The sequence below is a fragment of the Miscanthus floridulus genome, chromosome 2 (assembly GCF_019320115.1).
Source record: "Miscanthus floridulus cultivar M001 chromosome 2, ASM1932011v1, whole genome shotgun sequence".
Lineage (NCBI taxonomy): Eukaryota > Viridiplantae > Streptophyta > Magnoliopsida > Poales > Poaceae > Miscanthus > Miscanthus floridulus.
This window is the reverse complement of record NC_089581.1, coordinates 165931107-165947765: the sequence shown is the minus strand read 5'-3', so window position 1 is coordinate 165947765 and position 16659 is coordinate 165931107. Positions and strand designations below refer to the sequence as shown.

Below are 16659 nucleotides of genomic sequence, written 5' to 3'. Positions count from 1 at the left end.
GTGCGTGCTTGCGTGTCTTCCTGTCTACTCAGCGGGACGTGCGGGAATCTCCGTTTCGTTTGAGCGGACGTGTGTGGCGACGGATCGGAACAGGGGAATGCCCGGAGATTGCAAACTTATAGTCCTGATGGACGACCGATTCTTCTCACCAAAACATGCGATGGGAACTTCAGCCATGCTACTATGCTAGTCATCCACTGCGCAGCCCCTTTTCACTGGGAAATCCTGCCTGCTGATTAGTGGAATCACAAATTGATTTCCTCAAGGGTAGGTTAGGAAAATTTATTTAGTGGTAACTTGCCACAAAAGGACAAACTAGCAGTATGAACATGCTCCTTTATTGGCGACAAACGTGAACGTGTAGGCACCAGACCTCACCATGCACCGCTCTTTGGTTTGGCAGTGATGATCTCCTGAGTCCGTTTGTGCAGAAAGAGATGGTCTCAGGCGAGGAAACAAAAAACGAATCACGAAACACAAACACGGCTTTTAACAATTTAATTCAAAAAAAAAAAAACGAAGCAAAATGAAGCTCCATTATGGCGATATAAGGTGGTGTTTGGATAACTGGTCCAAACACTAAGGTTTAGCCTAAACTTTAGTCCTGTTTGATTCATGGGCTAAACTTTAGTCCGCTAATCTTCGATGACTGATTTGCTCTTATTTAATTATCCATACACAGCCATGTATGCGCGCGGCAAGAGGTATGGGGTGTTTAGCGCCCGTCCCGAGAGAGTTTAGTCTTGTTTAGGATATCTTTGGGAGCAAAAGATTTTATCCTAGTTTTTAGCTATTTGCTCAATTTTAAACCCCTATTTAAATTTCCATGAAAAAAATTAAAATGCAAGGCTAAAGTTTTGCCACAGGACAAAGACAGAAAACAGGGCCAGTTGTATCGGCCTTTTTATCTCAACAACCATTCCCCTTCTTCCTCAACGGACCCCGCGACTTCACTTTCTCTCCCCCGCGCGCGCTCCCCCTGCGCCACCGCCAACACCGCGCAACCACCCCGCCACGCCCGCCGAAAACCCTAAGAACCAGGCACGCCCAGCAACAACCAACAGCAAGCACAGTAGCAAGCGCACCGAGGCACAGAGACAGCGGCCGGGGGTTCAATTCGAATTCGTTCGGCCATGCGGCGGTCAGAGTGGGAGGACCGGTGCAAGCGGCACCCGGAGCACCGGATGTCCAAGGGCGTCTGCCCGTACTGCCTCCGGGACCGCCTCGCGCACCTCTCCGCGTCCTCCTCGGCGACCACCACCGCGCGCGCCTCCTTCTCCTCGGCAACCACGTCCCCGTACTCCTCCGGCGGCTCGTCCCCGCCGCCGCACCACGCCGCGCTCTCCGCGGACGTCAGCTCCGTCCACGTCGTCGGCGCCGGATCCTCCTTTGTCGACGTCTCCGCCTTCTCCCAGCCGCTCATGCCGACCTCTGCTAATAAGAAGAAGCCGCCAACGTCGACGGGGAGGCAAGACGAGGAGGCGGCGCAACCGGTGAGGGGGAAGGGCGAGGTGAAGAGGAAGAAGAGCGGCAAGAACAAGAAGATCAGGAGGTTCCTGTCCAGGCTCATCGGGGCGGAGAGGCGGCGGCACGGCGCCGGGGACGGCGACGGCGGCGAGCTCTTCCACTCCAAAACCATGAAGGAGAAGACGGCGTCCAAGTGGGTATTCTTCTGAATTCCCTCATCAGATCAGATGCCAACACCATACACACGCTCGATCCGTCGTCGGTATAGAGTTTTTTTCCCGTTCAAGTACTTCTGTGCTTAAATCTGCAGTTTTAGCATGGTTTCTTCTACTGTGTACACGACGAGACTAAGCCAAAACTATTGATCATTTTGTACAATTTGGGATTTTTTTTGGAAAGGTTATTCGAGAAATCGTGTATGCTTATTTTGTAAAATTAGAAGAAAAAGAAAACAACTACAAGCATGTTCAGTTGGCTGATTCGTATCGTTGCTGATTCATAAAGAAGTACTGCTGGCTGGTTTGTGTGAGAGAAAAAATACTATTCCAGCTGAAAATTTACGATCGTTTACCATAAACCACACTCAAACAAACAGGCTGTACGAAGGGTAATGTGGATCTCAATTCTATGTTCCAGTATCCAATAGTGTTTAATTTATATAGTTTGTCCCATGAGAGATTCTTTGGATTGGCGACGAATCCAACCGGTTTTCTTCTCCTCAAACAGTGAATTACTATCTGATAACCTGTTTTCGTCCATTTGAATAGTTTACTGTAATTGACCGGCGATATAAGATATACATATGAACATCATCTGTGGAGTAGGCAAAATTGATGAAGCAAATGGACCGGTGACGGGACAGTTGGTCTTGGTCATAGACTCATACCAGAGCCAATTTATTTTCTACTAATTCCTAGCTACAAGTATTTTGTATTGCAGTACTGGTTTCTTTGTTTCAAAATATGTAGATCAACGGTTTATAGTTATTTGGTAATATCGTACCAAACCCTCGAAAATAAGTGTTATGTTGGCTGATAAGTCATGGCTGAAGATATCGTTGACTAATTTATTGTGGGAGAAAAATTTATTGTGGAAGATATGGGACTTCAACCAAGTTAAGTACATTAAGGATGAAAGGGAGCATCTCTTGGTTAAGGAGGATGAGATCCGACATTGATGGCAAGAGTATTTTGACAAATTGTTCAATGGTGAGAATATGGACACAACCTTTCAGTTGGATGACTCTTTTGATGATACCAATAGGCGCTTTGTGCGGAGAATCCAAGAATCTGAGGTCACAGAGGCGTTGAAAAGGATGAAAGGAGGTAAGGCGATGGGACCGGATGGTATCCCAATCGAGGTGTAAAGATGCCTCGGGGACATAGCTATAGTATGGCTAACCAAGCTGTTCAACCATATTTTTCGATCGAACAAGATACCTGATGAGTGGAGGAGAAGTATATTGGTACCGATCTACAAGAATAAAGGGGATATTCAAAGTTGTACGAATTACCGGGGAATTAAGTTGATGAGCCATACTATGAAGCTATGGGAGAGAGTTATCGAGCATCGCTTGAGAGCAATAACGCGGGTCTCTATGAACCAATTTGGTTTCATGCCCGAAAGGTCAACCATGGAAGCCATTTTCTTAGTAAGACAAGTTATAGAGCGGTATAGGGAGAAGAAGGACCTACATATGGTTTTTATTGACTTGGAGAAGGCTTATGATAAAATACCAAGGAATGTTATGTGGTGGGCTTTGGATAAACATAAAGTCCCAACGAAATACGTCGGGCTCATTAAGGACATGTACAACAATGTTGTGACTAGTGATGGAGACACGGATGACTTCCCGATTAGGATAGGACTACATCAAGGGTCAGCTTTGAGCTCTTATTTGTTTGCTTTAGTGATGGATGAGGTCACAAGGGACATACAAGGGGACATCCCTTGGTGTATGCTTTTCACGGACGATGTAGTGCTAGTTGATGAAAGCCGGACATGAGTGAATCAGAAATTGGAGTTATGACGGGAGACTTTGGAGTCCAAAGGTTTTAGACTCAGTAGAACTAAAACTGAGTATATGAGATGTGACTTCGGCACTACTACTCGGGAGGAGTAAGATGTTAGTTTGGAAGGTAAGTAGTGTCTAGGAAGGATACCTTTCGATATTTAGGATCAATGCTACAGAGAAACGGGGATATTGATGAAGATGTTAGCCATAGAATCAAAGCGGGGTGGATGAAGTGGCGGCAAGCGTCTGATGTCCTATGTGACAAAAGAGTACCACAGAAGCTAAAAAGCAAGTTTTATAGGACGGCGATTAGACCTGCTATGTTGTATGGTGCAAAATGTTGGCCTACGAAAAGACGACATGTTCAACAGCTAAGTGTCGCAGAAATGCGTATGTTGCGTTGGATTTACGGTCATACAAGAAGGGATCGAATTCGGAACGATGATATACGTGAGAGATTAGGGGTAGCGCCAATTGAAGAAAAGCTTGTCCAACACCGGTTGAGATGGTTTGGACATGTGCAACGGAGACCTCCAGATGCACCGGTGCGTAGTGGAATCCTAAGTCAGGATAGTAACGTGAAGAGAGGCAGAGGAAGACCGAAGTTGACTTGGATAGAGGCAATAAAAGGAGACTTGAAATGATATAATATACCCAAAGACTTAGCTTTAGATAGGAGTGCTTGAAAGACAGCTATTCACGTGATTGCTTCTGATGGGTTTCAACTCTAGCTTACTCCAACTTATTTGGGACTTAAAGGCTTTGTTGTTGTTGAAGAAGAAAAATATGGTTCGTTGGCTCAAAGAGTAAAAGCACAGTATGTCTAAGATTGTCTGATCTACGATTTAATACTTCATCTTCTTCATTTGTTGTTTTGCTCCTTCTAGCGTCCTGAATCCTCTGCCTGTCTCTTTTGCTTTTTGAGCTCTTTTGCTGGTGTTACATCATTTTGATGTGAAGCTGGCTTGTCCTGATCCGGACTTGTTTGCTGTTGACCCGACTCCGTCTGCCCATCGTCCTTGGTTGGGCAGGGTAGCTCAACAAAGCAGCTGCATCTGCTGTTGCCGGTTGCCCCTTGGCTGTTCTAGGATCGAGAGCATTCTTTCCTGTGGCATGCATCGTTGTACGTGGTGTGTACTTTGAGACGAGAGCCTGTACATGGAACGAGAAAAATCGCCACATGCGCGGGCAAATCTCAAAGTTCATTGCACCTCTGCACATCACATCGATTAATTTGTAAAGCGCAGGAGGAGACTCTGAGATGATAAAGGCCTTTAATTTGCCGCCACATTAGTAGCCCACTGCACCTCGATTAGTTTGTAGTTGTCTTTGCTGTGCCTAAGAAGGAATGACGGTTTAGACAATATATTTTACCAAGATGCAGCACTTTTGACCACCGTTTATATATAATGATGTGCAGTGATGAAAACTGAATGGATATTTCCTGCGTATCTATATCCGAACATTTAATATCTGACCGTATCCGAATGTAAATACTTAAAATCAGATTTCTGATATCTATATAAAATAGATATCAATATTTGAATGATCTGTATCCTATTCTGAGATGCTAGAAAAAATATAGAATATAATACGAGGTATAGGACATAGGCCATGTTCACTGTTTTAGCGAAGGAATAATGTTTTTCTATCACAATAAATCAGCAAACAGTACTTTCAGCCATAGGTTTTCAGCGAAGCGAATAGGACCATAACGTAAGATCACTTGTATCCGTTTGTATCCGATCCGATTTCATCCCTGCCGATGTGCTCGTAAAATTTCTCACTATATTCTCATGTGACCATTTTAAATAACTTCAACATATCAGTTCTTGTCAACATTTGTTTGCCAAACTTGTATACTTTCAATCGGTGGCAAAAACAATTAGGGATGTTAAATAACAAATGGAGTTGCCAGCGGTGTGTTTTTTCATAAAAAAAACATTTATCATTTTTGTCAGCAGGGTTTTTTTTATAAGGGTTTTAGGAAGATAATGCAGAGTTGCCAGCAGATGGTTTTTTTTTTATAACGGTTTTAGGAAGATGGTTGTGCAGTTTCTAGATAATCAAGTCAGAGTTTGATGAAACAATTGTTCACATACGCAACTCTGCATTCATGACGAAACCGGCAGGAATGTTTCATACAAACGTATACTCCTATGACCGAAACAAAAACGTACGCTCGGTCAAGGAACAATAATATATTTATTACTATCTGTGGCGAGGGAATGCTTGCCCTTCGTGCAAGCCTCTAAAATAGCACACATGATGACATGAACATCAGAAAAACTGAGTTGACCATGTGCTCATTATCTGACCAGATTGATTAGATGAGCTATTCACGGATACTATACAATATACTGGTATAAGTACTTGGCAACCGTCACAACCAGCTCGATGACAGAGTACAGAGTACAGAGTACATGGACGCACACCGGCCGCTGGAAGTTGGAAAGTAATACGAGTGCAAGTCCAATGAAGCTAGGCAGGTGACAGGTCGCAGCGCAGTGCGCTGTTGCTGTTGTTGTTGTTGTGCCCGCCGGCTCAGGCTGTCGGCTGCAGAGGTTGCACACCTGAAACTGGGACGTGCCACCACCCACCGGTGTATGTGTATCGGATGTGGACCTGGGAGCAGTGGCGGATCTATGACAAAAAATGACCTATGCCAAACTTTGGACTGCTACTTTTTTTTTTTCGCGAAGCGAGTGTATGTATGTATATATTGTGTGTGTGTGTGTGTGTGTGTGTGTGTGTATATATGATCTCATAACTGATGTTTTTAATAAACTCTAGAAGATGAAACCAAAGTGTATATTCTAGTAATGGGGAATGAACATACCAGTTGAAACTGCAACTTCAATTGGTACTTCATCTTCCTCTTCAGGTGCAGAAATATCTGTACCCAAACTTGGACCAGAAACGGTGCTAGAATATCTCTTTAAGCCCACAACTATCAATTAAAAAATTCAGTAAATCAATTGCTCAACTATATGACAATCAAATTCGCAATAGATAGAATCAATTTAACTTACCTTTTCTTTTTTTTCCCCTCTGCGTTGCTACTGCATCAGAATCTTCCATCGCTGAAGGCTGAACGCTTGAAATTGACAGCAGCGGACCGGCATCCAGTAGTGCAACGCAGCAGGCCGCAGCGACCGCCGGCCGCCGGCCGCCGGCCAGCAGTAGCTCCGTCGCGTGCAACGGCGCAGTCGGAGAGACGGAGACGGAGTAGTCGAGCACGATCGCCGATCGCCGATCGGATGGAGCAACTGAATCGACGGCACGAGTGCACGACGCCCCGGCCCTGACGCATAGCTAGGCTTTTCACATTCTATATATATGGGCTTCATGATGGAGTATACAGCCCAGTTGAGAGGCCCAAGCGCAGTCCAGAAAAATAACGCTTCGTCGTCTTCGTCTGTCCGCTCGTTCGGTGCTCGTGCTCTTCCATCGCTGGCCATGGCTGAGGGAGGGAGTGGGGGGTCTCGCCGGCGTTGAGGTCTGGCGGCCTCCAGGGCTCGCCAGACTGGTGGATCCGCCCCTGCCTGGGAGCGACCTCACAGCACAAGGGATTCCTTCCGTTGACGTGGAAACCGGGCGGCCACCGCACAGGCGGCTCTGTGCTCTGTGTTGGTGGACCAAGACCGGTGGCGGGTCAGTGCGTCGCGTCGACCTACATTCCCGTTCCCCAAGCGCTGTGGCTGTGGCTGGGCAGGACACTGGACTTGTGATTGCGAAAACTGCTCGATTTTGCGTGGAGAAAGTCTGCTGCTCTCGGGCGGCAAAATCTGGCCAGATGGAGGGGAACTGCAGGGCTCGTTCGCGTAGGTTTCCCTCCCTCTGGCGCGGCACCGGGTGGGGGCGCCGCACTGGGCAGCGTCCATCGTGGCGCGGCGAGATCTTGGAGGCTATTCTCGTGCGTGTCACCGTGCGTCCGTGAAGGAAGTCAGGACGCGGCCACACGGCAGTCGGGGCCCGCCGACCAAATCGGGTCGCCTCATTTGGGCGCAGGACGTCAGGGGAGACCCCATTGATCTCGAGGAGGAAGTATCCTTTTCGGCTCTCGGGCTAACCAGGGACATGGGCCTTGCGTATATTTTGGGCCTAAAAATTTGGGCTAGGGGGCTAGGCTGACCTGATCTGGCACGGGCCGCTTAAGGTCCAGTTCTGCCAATGCAGATGCAGCACACAAGCTGCGCGTTCAGACCCCTGCAACACGCCCGCCGCTCGGCTCAGCGCATGCTCATCTGTGCGGCCCACACGGCGCACTCGCTTCTATAGACTCACGGATGTGCGGTCGAACAGCCAGTGGGGCGCACCTCCCTCGACTATCAGTTGGGACCGCAGCGGACAAAATCAGATCAGCAGAAAAAGGCAACACTCTAGTATAAATGGCCAAATGGACCCGACCCCAAAAAGCACGACACTAGCACGCCCCAGGCACGAGGCTTATAGTGCCAATGCTAGCACGGGCACGATCTAGGGCCGTGCCTGGGCCGCAGGTCTGGCCAGCAGTGCCGGCACGGGCATGGCACGATTATTGGGCCGTCACGATGGCGGCCTGATTACTCGCTGTCGTTGGATGATCTCTGGAGATTTAAAGCCGTCAGATGTAGAGTATATATACAGAGGTCCCAAACCCTACCTCCCAATTTTCCAACCACTCGCACCCACCCTCCTAGACTCATCACACCCGCACCGTCGCACAACATCTCCTCGGCCGCGCCCATCTTCTCTCCTCACGTCACGCGAGTGCCCGCAGTCCCAAACAACATTTCCTCGGCTCCACCCATCTCCCAACTGCTTGCCCTGCTGCTAATATGTGACTTGCTGCTCGGCCATGCCATAATGCGCGCCTGCATCTGCTCGCCCTGCTGCGCCCCCAGCGATCGCCCGCCCTGTGGGGACCGCCTACGCCCGAGGGACCGCATGCGCCTCATGAAACACTCATAACATGGTGGAGTTGCTGCAACATACGTCTAAAACAGATTAAACATATGCTTGCAACATATGCAACATTCAAATAAAACACTTACAACATATCTCTAAAAACAACTGAAACATTTGAAACACACACTTGCAACATGCTTTTGAAACACATGAAAAACACCTGAAAACCTTTGCAAACATACGCAACATCCAGATAAAACACGTACAACATATGCGTGAAACATATGTAACATCCGGGTAAACACACTTGCAACAAACGTCTGAAAACACAGATGAAACATTGGTAACAGACCTTTGCAACATATGTGTACAACCATTGCAACATCCCGATGTACTTTTGCACGCTTGCAACATACCATTGAAACACCTAAAACACTCGAAACATACGTATGCAACATGCTCTTTCAGCGCAAACATCTTCTTATCGCTTCGCAAATGGAGTCTGATCGGTGCGTGGAGGTCACCGGTGTGCTCGCCGACAACGCGAAGCTAGGTGACGGCACACAGAAGGTAGGTGTGGGGGTAGCACGAGTGCGTGGTGCACACAGAGGGTGGGTGGTTCGTGCGTGGAGGTCACTGATGTGCTTGTCGGCGGCGCAGAGCTCGCCAACAATGCAGAGCTAGGTGGCGCAACATAGAGTGTCGGGTGGGGGCGGTACGGGTGGCGATAACGCAGAGGGCAGGTGGTGCATTTCCACCTTACATACGCCTTCCACTGCAATGGACATCTCTAGGCTTATGCGAGCCACCTCTTGGTGCCTCCTCGTCTTCACGAGCAGCTATGCCTGAGGATCTGGCTGTGTTGCTTGAGGGAAACAAAGCAGAGTAGAGAAAGGAAAACAAGGGAGAGAAGAACATTAACGTAGTGGAAGCAGATGAGAAAGCGATGAGTGGATGAGAATAAGAGATATGGAAATGAGTAGAGAATAAAAAAAAGCAAAGTTATGGTGTACGTCATGCCACGTGTCAGTCCGGAGGGAGTCGTTGGCATCGAACGTCCTGTTTGTAGCATTAGCCTTGTTGTATTCTCGAGTGATGGCTAAATCTGAGCCACGTAAACTTTTAGGAATTCTAAAATTTGCTAGTGTCTCTCAGCTTGCAAGCAGCCAAGCACTCCATTCTTTGTGCATTTGAGTTGTTGCTGTGATTGCACTCTTGAAGTTTGTCTTCTTCGGCTCCGGTAAGGGCTCCAGTGAGACTACTCCGTAGGTTCAATTCGTGAGTTTTAGATTGAATTATCATCTGTGATTTTTGAGCTAAAAGGGGGCACCAGTGGCCTAGCAGAGGCTACCAATCTGCCTGGATTCCCATCCAACGGCTGACAGCTTCACAACTTCGTTGTTTCACCTTGAGCTTGATAGCAGCATGTTGCACCGAATGTTTTGTATATATGTCATAGTTATATATATACTAGTAATATAGTAATATACATCACACAAGAATCCAGGACCACCTCAAGATTAGGAGAGCAAAAAAGAAAGGAACTAGTTGCCACTGCCCTATTTCCCGACGGCTATTTGTTAGTGAAGCTCTTCCACCGGAACAAGCTGCCAACCTTACGAAGGACCACCCGCTGCTGGGCGGGCAACCTGAAAGCTCTAGTTTGGTTTTGGTTAATTGATGAAACCTTAAGTGCTAACCTAGTTTATCAAGATAATTATGAGATAGGTAGCACTACTCCAAGTGATGAAGCAATAGCGAAGATCATGACAATGGTAATGGCATGGTGATGGTCAAATGCTTAAACTTGGAAAAGAAGAAAGAGAAAAACAAAAGGCTCAAGGCAAAGGTATAAAATGTAGGAGCCATTTTGTTTTAGTGATCAAGACACTTAGTGAGTGTGATCACATTTAGGATAGATAGCTGTACTATTAAGAGGAGTGAAACTCGTATCGAAATGTGGTTATCAAAGTGCCACTAGATGCTCTAACTCTTTGCATATGCATTTAGGATCTAGTGGAGTGCTAACATCCTTGAAAATGTTTGTGAAAATATGCTAACACTTATGCACAAGGTGATACACTTGGTGGTGTTGGCACAACTTCAAAGGAGGTGGTGTTTGCAGGGTTGAGATGGGTTTGGGGTCCCTCTCTCCCTCCCGCCGAGCTTGCTCGGCGGGATTCGGCGCTTTTGAGAAAATGAAATGCCTATTTTCTATTGCGCCGGATGCAAAATTCTTGGTGGTTGGCACATTTGAGCAAGGGTGAAGAAGTTCGAGTTGAAATGGAGTTGGTCAAAATGATGTTGGCGTCGGTCTACTGACCGGACGTTGGGTCACTCAGCGACCGGACGCTGAAAGGCTGCGTTCGGTCGAGCTGTCAGACAGCACAATGGCTAGGGTTGAGCACCGGACGCTAGTCTGTGTCCGGTCAAGGTGGACCGGACGTGTCTGGTCGAAAAAATATGCCTCGGGGAGCTTACTGGAAACGACCGGACGCTGGGGCTTCAGCGTCCGGTCAGTTTTACCGGAGCGTCCGGTCAGCTTCGTAGCCGTTAAAATCTAACAAACAGCGTTTGAAGCTGGTGACACGTGGCGTCCATCGGGCAACCGGACGCTGAGGGCCAGCGTCCGGTCAGTATGACCGGAGCGTCCGGTCAGAGCGCGTTTTGCCCAGTGAAGGGGTATAATGGCTCTATTTGATTGGGGCTCTATTTATAGTCCCATGGCCGGCTCAAGGGGGAACTCTTACACATTTTCATTGACATAGCAACCTTGTGAGCCTAGCCAAAGTCCTCCCACTCATCTCCATCATTGATTCATCATCTTTGTGAGATTGGGAGAGAATCCAAGTGCATTGCTTGAGTGATTGCATCTAGAGGCACTTGGTATTCGTGTTACGCTGTGGATTTCACTTGTTTCTCTTGGTGGTTGCCACCACCTAGATGGTTGGAGCAGCGGTGAAGGATCGGTACGAGTTGGTGATTGTTCGTGGCCACCTTCGGTGATTGTGAGGAGAGTTGTACCTTCCCCAGCGGAGCACCGAAAGGTAACTCTAGTAAATTGCTCTTGTCATTGAGTTACCTCACTTGTGGGTCGGTTCTTGCGGTGTCCTATTGTGTGGACGAGGTTTGTGAAACACCTCTTAGCCGCCGAACCACCAAGTGTTGGTCGACACAACAGGGACGTAGTGTGTTGACAAGCACGTGAACCTCGGGAGAAAATCGATTGTCTCTTGTCTTTGGCATTCTCCCGGTGATTGGCTATATATTCATTTTGTGATTGGTTCATCCCCTACACATCAATATAATCACTCTACTCACTCATTTACATTCTTGCAAACTAGTTGATACAAGCTCTTTAGTGTAATTAGAATTGAGAGCTTGCTTTATTATTTACATTCATCTAGTTGAGCTCTTTAGAGTAGCAAGGTTGAGAGCTCTTAGTGAGTAATTACATAGCAAGTTTGTGTGCCTAAGTATTCATTGCAACTAGAATTGTTGGATAGGTGGCTTGCAACCCTTGTAGAGCTAGAGCAAGTTTGCATTACGCTATTTGTCATACTAATCAAATTGCTCTAGTTGATTTGTAAATTTTTAAATAGGCTATTCACCCCCCCTCTAGCTATATTAGGACCTTTCACAACCTCAGCATGGACAAGAACACACCCAAATCACCACTCTTCTGGTTGTCCATCATGCCAAAGATGTCGTACGCCGAACCTTCATAGGTCTCCGATGGGTACTTCTCCAGCCTCGGTGGTCCTACCCTTACATGCAGCATTGGGCTCTCCTCTACGTCTAGCTTTGTAGCCATGGCGGCGGTGGGGCTCGACGACGTTGCCATGAGCATGCTCTGTAGCTCCTTGACACTGTCGTGCTTTGGCCTCGCTGATCCGGAGGCACTCTAGCTCCTGCTTCATGCCCAAAACAAGGACGTTAGCGCATCCTTGTGTCGAGTATCGATATTAGAGATACCCAAAGCAAGGAAGTTAGCGCCCATGTTGACTTCCTCGGATGGCTCAAGACATATTAAAAGGTCTCGCCTGACCCCTTGGGTGCGGGCTCCATCTCGCCCGACCCCAAGGCCACAGGCTTCATCTCGCCCGACCCCTTGGGTGTGGGCTCCATCTTGCCCGACCCAAGGACACGGTTTCCATCTCGTCTGACCCCTTAGGTGTGGGTTCCATCTCGCTCGACCCTAAGGACGCGGTTTTCGTCTTGCCCGACCCTAAGGCTACGGGCATCGTCTCGCCCGACCCCTTGGGTGTGGGCTCCATCTCATCCAACCTTGAGGACGTGGGTTCTGTCTTGTCCGATGGGGACCCATACCACCACCAACCAATCCAGGTCCAAGCGTATGGACATGGGTTAAAACTCTGACACTAGGGAAGAGACTGGCACACCTCGATGTAACCCGTGGCCATGACGAGCCATACCAGGGGATTCACATCAAGAACAGTGTCGAACGTGCCAGTGTTGTTCTGCCTAATCCTTGTATAGACGTTGACAGGCATGTCAGTTCACCACGACGTCCACCAGGATAGAGTGAAACGCCATGACCAATAGATGACGCCTGCGCATGGCGCCAGTGATGAACAGGACCACGACATGGAGCCGTCCCTATTGACATATATAGGATTAGCTAAAAGCTCTAGTTTGGTTTTGGTGAATTGATGAAACCCTAAGTGCTAACCTAGTTTATCAAGTGATCATGAGATAGGTAGCACATTCCAAGTGGTGAAGCAAATGAAGATCATGACATAAAGATGGCGATGCCATGGTGATGATCAAGTGCTTAGAATTGAAAAGAAGAAAGAGAAAAACAAAAGGCTCAAGGCAAATGTATAAATGGTAGAAGCCATTTTGTTTTGGTGATAGAGACACTTAGTGAATATGATCACATTTAGGATCGATAGCTATACTATTAAGAGGGGTGAAACTTGTATCAAAATGCGGTTGTTAAAGTGCTACTAGATGCTCTAACTCATTGCATATGCATTTAGGATCTAGTGGAGTGCTAACACCCTTGAAAATGTTTGTGAAAATCTGCTAACACATATGCACAAGGTGATACACTTGGTGGTTGGCACATTTGAGCAAGGGTGAAGAAGATAGAGTTGAAAAGGAGTTAGTCATGCTGGTCATGAAGTGACTGGACGCTGGTCTCAGTGGGACCGGTGCGTCCCATCAAATGATACAGCAAAGACGCTAGCGTCGGTCTTCGACCGGACGCTGGGTCACTTAGTGACCGGACGCTGATAGGGTGCATCCGGTTTGACTGATGTGGCAGCACATAGAAGAGTCACTGTGTGACCGGATGCTGGGTGAGTTCGGTCAAGCATGACCGGACGCATCCGGTCGTGAAAAATCATTTCTGGATGCTTACTAGAAACGACCGGACGCTGAGGTCCAGCGTCCGGTCACTTCGTAGCAACGCGTTCGGTCATCACTTGACCGTTGGGATCGGGTGCTCATTATTTGAAGAGAGGGGACACGTGGCATGCATCACACGATCGGACACTAGGGTCCTACATCCGATCGATCTAATCAGAGCGTCCGGTCACCCCATGTTGTGCCTAGTGAAAGGGTACAACGGCTCTATTTGTGGGGGCTTCTATTTAAGCCCTATGGCTGGCTCAAGCTCACCCTCTTAGCCATCTGCATTGACATAGCAACCTTGTGAGCTTAGCCAAAGCCCTTCCACTCCTCTCCATCATTGATTCATCATCTTTGTAAGATTGGGAGAGAATCCAAGTGTATTGCTTGAGTGTTTACATCTAGAGGCACTTGGTGTTCGTGTTTCGCTGCGGGATTCGCTTGTTACTCTTGGTGGTTGCCACCACCTAGATGGCTTGAAGCAGCGAGGATCATCGAGCAGAGGTTGATGATTGTCTCCGGCGCCGATCGTGGTGATTGTGAGGGGTTCTTGACCTTTCCCTAGTGGAGAGCCAAAAGGTACTCTAGTGGATTGCTCGTGGCTTGTGTGATCCTCATCTTGTATTGGTTGTGCAGCACCCCATTGAGGTCTTGGTGTGTGATGCCAATTAGCGCATGAACCTCCAAGTGAGTGAATCACCACAACGAGGAGTAGCTTGCCGGTAAGCAAGTGAACCTCGGTAAAAAATCATTGTGTTCATTATTTGATTTTGAGGTGATTTGTTTTCATTGGTATTCATTCTTATAATTGATTGGCTCCTTCCTCGACATGGCGGTATAAACAAATTGCTCACTCTCTTTACATTACCGCAAACTAGTTGTCAAGCTCTTTAGTGTAGCTAGTTGTGAGAGCTTGTTAGTTTGGTTAGTGTGGCTCTTTAGTTAGCCTTTGAGAGTACACTAACTTAGTGTAGTGACCTAGCTTTTGTATGGATAGAAACTATATAGACTAGAATTGTGGTAGGTGGCTTGCTATTTTAGTAGGCTAGCGCAACATTTGCTTCGCCTCATAATTATCTAATCGATTTTGTTAAGTGTTGTTGTAGAAATTTTTAATAGGCTATTCACCCCCCTCTAGCCATTAGGACCTTTCATCAGTGGGACCCGCATAAAGGAGAAGAAGGACTCGACGATCCTGAAAGTTTTCTTCTCTCTCGTTCTTCTATTTTTCCTCCTCTGTAACCCGCGCTTTCCCTTCGTCTATAAAAGGGGAAGCAGGGCACCTCATGGAGGTGCGGCAAAAAAAAACACGAAGTCAGAACTCAAGAGCATGACATGAGCACACGGCTGAACGATAATCGAGCTCTCAGCACCCATTCATTCTTTCCACCAGAGACTTGTGATCATTTCCCTATCTCGCCTGTTTGTAACCCCTACTGCAAATCAAGTATCGGTAACACGAGTACTAGTGAACAGGACAGGGACATTCTGCCCGAACCAATATAAACCCTTTTGCCCTCCGAGCGCACCATCTGAGTCAAACGTGCAAATACAAATTTACTCGTCAGTGGTCCGAAAACACCGACACCTCATCGCCGAGCACGCCCTTCAACAGCGCGCTCTTGCTTCACCACCTACTTCAGGATGTCTCATAGCTTGGCGACCTCAGCCCGCTAGGAGCGCTGTGACTCCAGGAACCACGTGTTCTCGTGCCGTGCCTCGGCGAGCTCGGCCTTCATTGACTTCATGCACGCTGTGAACCCAGCCTCTTTGCCCCACCACGTGGTGAACGACTCCTCGGCCTCGACCTAGAGCCACACCACCTCGTCCGATAGGGCCCGGAGCTTCTCGTCCTTGCGCTTTGCCAACATGTGCAGGCGGTCGGCGTCTAGCCGGGCCGACCCCACCTCGTGTTGTGCGCACGCCAGCTGCTGCTTTGTCATGTGTAGCTCCACGTTCACCTCCTTGAGCACCAGCACAAACTCCTCCATCGCCTTGTTGCTCTTCTCCTTCACCGCCAGTGCCACCCATAGCTCACCGTGAACCCTCTGCATGTCGCGGTCACGCTAGATCCTCGGTGTCATGGCAAAGGGGCTTCTATCGGCCTCCAGCCTCTAGACGGTCTCCTATAGTGACACGATCTCGAGCTTGGCTTCCTCGAGTGATATCTTGGTGAGCTCCAGCTACTTCGTCTGCATTGCCAGTGAATCGAGCATCCATTTCTCTTTGTTGGAATGAAACAGTTGAATAGATTGGTTAAGCATGACTTGGTTAGGGGCTTGAAAGATGTTGTGTTTGAAAAGGATAAGCTTTGTAGCTCTTGTCAAGCCAAAAAACAAGTTGGAAACATCTATCCTAAGAAAAACATGATGAACACTAGTAAAGCATTTAACTTATTGCATATGGACTTGTTTGGGCCAACATAATACACTAGCATTGATGGAAATAAATATGGCTTTATGATAGTGGATGATTACACTAGATACATATGGGTATTCTTTCTAGTGGACAAAAGTGATATGTTTGCAACATTCAAATCATTTGTCAAGGGTATTCACAATGAGTTTGAAACAACCATTAAGAGAGTTAGAAGTGACAATGGTAGTGAGTTTAAGAATACTAGAATTGATGAGTTGTGTGATGAATTTAGAATTAGACATCAATTCTTGGCCAAGTACACTCCATAATCAAATGGCCTTGTTGAGAGGAAAAATAGAACACTCATTGATATGGTAAGGTCTATGCTTAGTGAGTACAATGTGAGTAAATCTTTTTGGGCCAAAGCTATCAATACGGCTTGCTATTGTAGCAACCGTCTTTATTGTCATCCATTGAAAGAGAAGACACTATATGAGCTCTTGAATGGTAGAAAGCCCAATATTGCATATTTTTGGGTCTTTGTTTGCAAATGC

The 16659-nt window shown here is 47.4% G+C and overlaps 1 protein-coding gene, 1 long non-coding RNA gene and 1 pseudogene across 2 annotated transcripts; 1 reads left to right on the top strand and 2 right to left on the bottom strand.

The window, feature by feature from the left end:
- Positions 1-924: 924 nt before the first annotated feature.
- On the top strand, positions 925-1879 carry LOC136540497 (uncharacterized). The gene has a single exon (XM_066532505.1). The coding sequence runs from the start codon at positions 1134-1136 to the stop codon at positions 1674-1676; it is 543 nt and encodes a 180-aa protein (XP_066388602.1). The 5' UTR covers positions 925-1133; the 3' UTR covers positions 1677-1879.
- A 3862-nt stretch (positions 1880-5741) lies between these two features.
- Positions 5742-6741, bottom strand: LOC136540496 (uncharacterized). The gene is made up of 3 exons (XR_010779974.1): positions 6514-6741; positions 6321-6431; positions 5742-6106 (listed from the first exon to the last, which is right to left on the bottom strand). It is a non-coding gene; the product is annotated as an uncharacterized lncRNA (long non-coding RNA).
- A 3203-nt stretch (positions 6742-9944) lies between these two features.
- On the bottom strand, positions 9945-16011 carry LOC136537387 (uncharacterized; annotated as a pseudogene).
- Positions 16012-16659: the final 648 nt, after the last annotated feature.

Bases quoted from the DNA above. Each gene is read 5' to 3' on its own strand.
- LOC136540497 (XM_066532505.1), top strand. From the start codon at position 1,134: ATGCGGCGGTCAGAGTGGGAGGACCGGTGCAAGCGGCACCCGGAGCAC.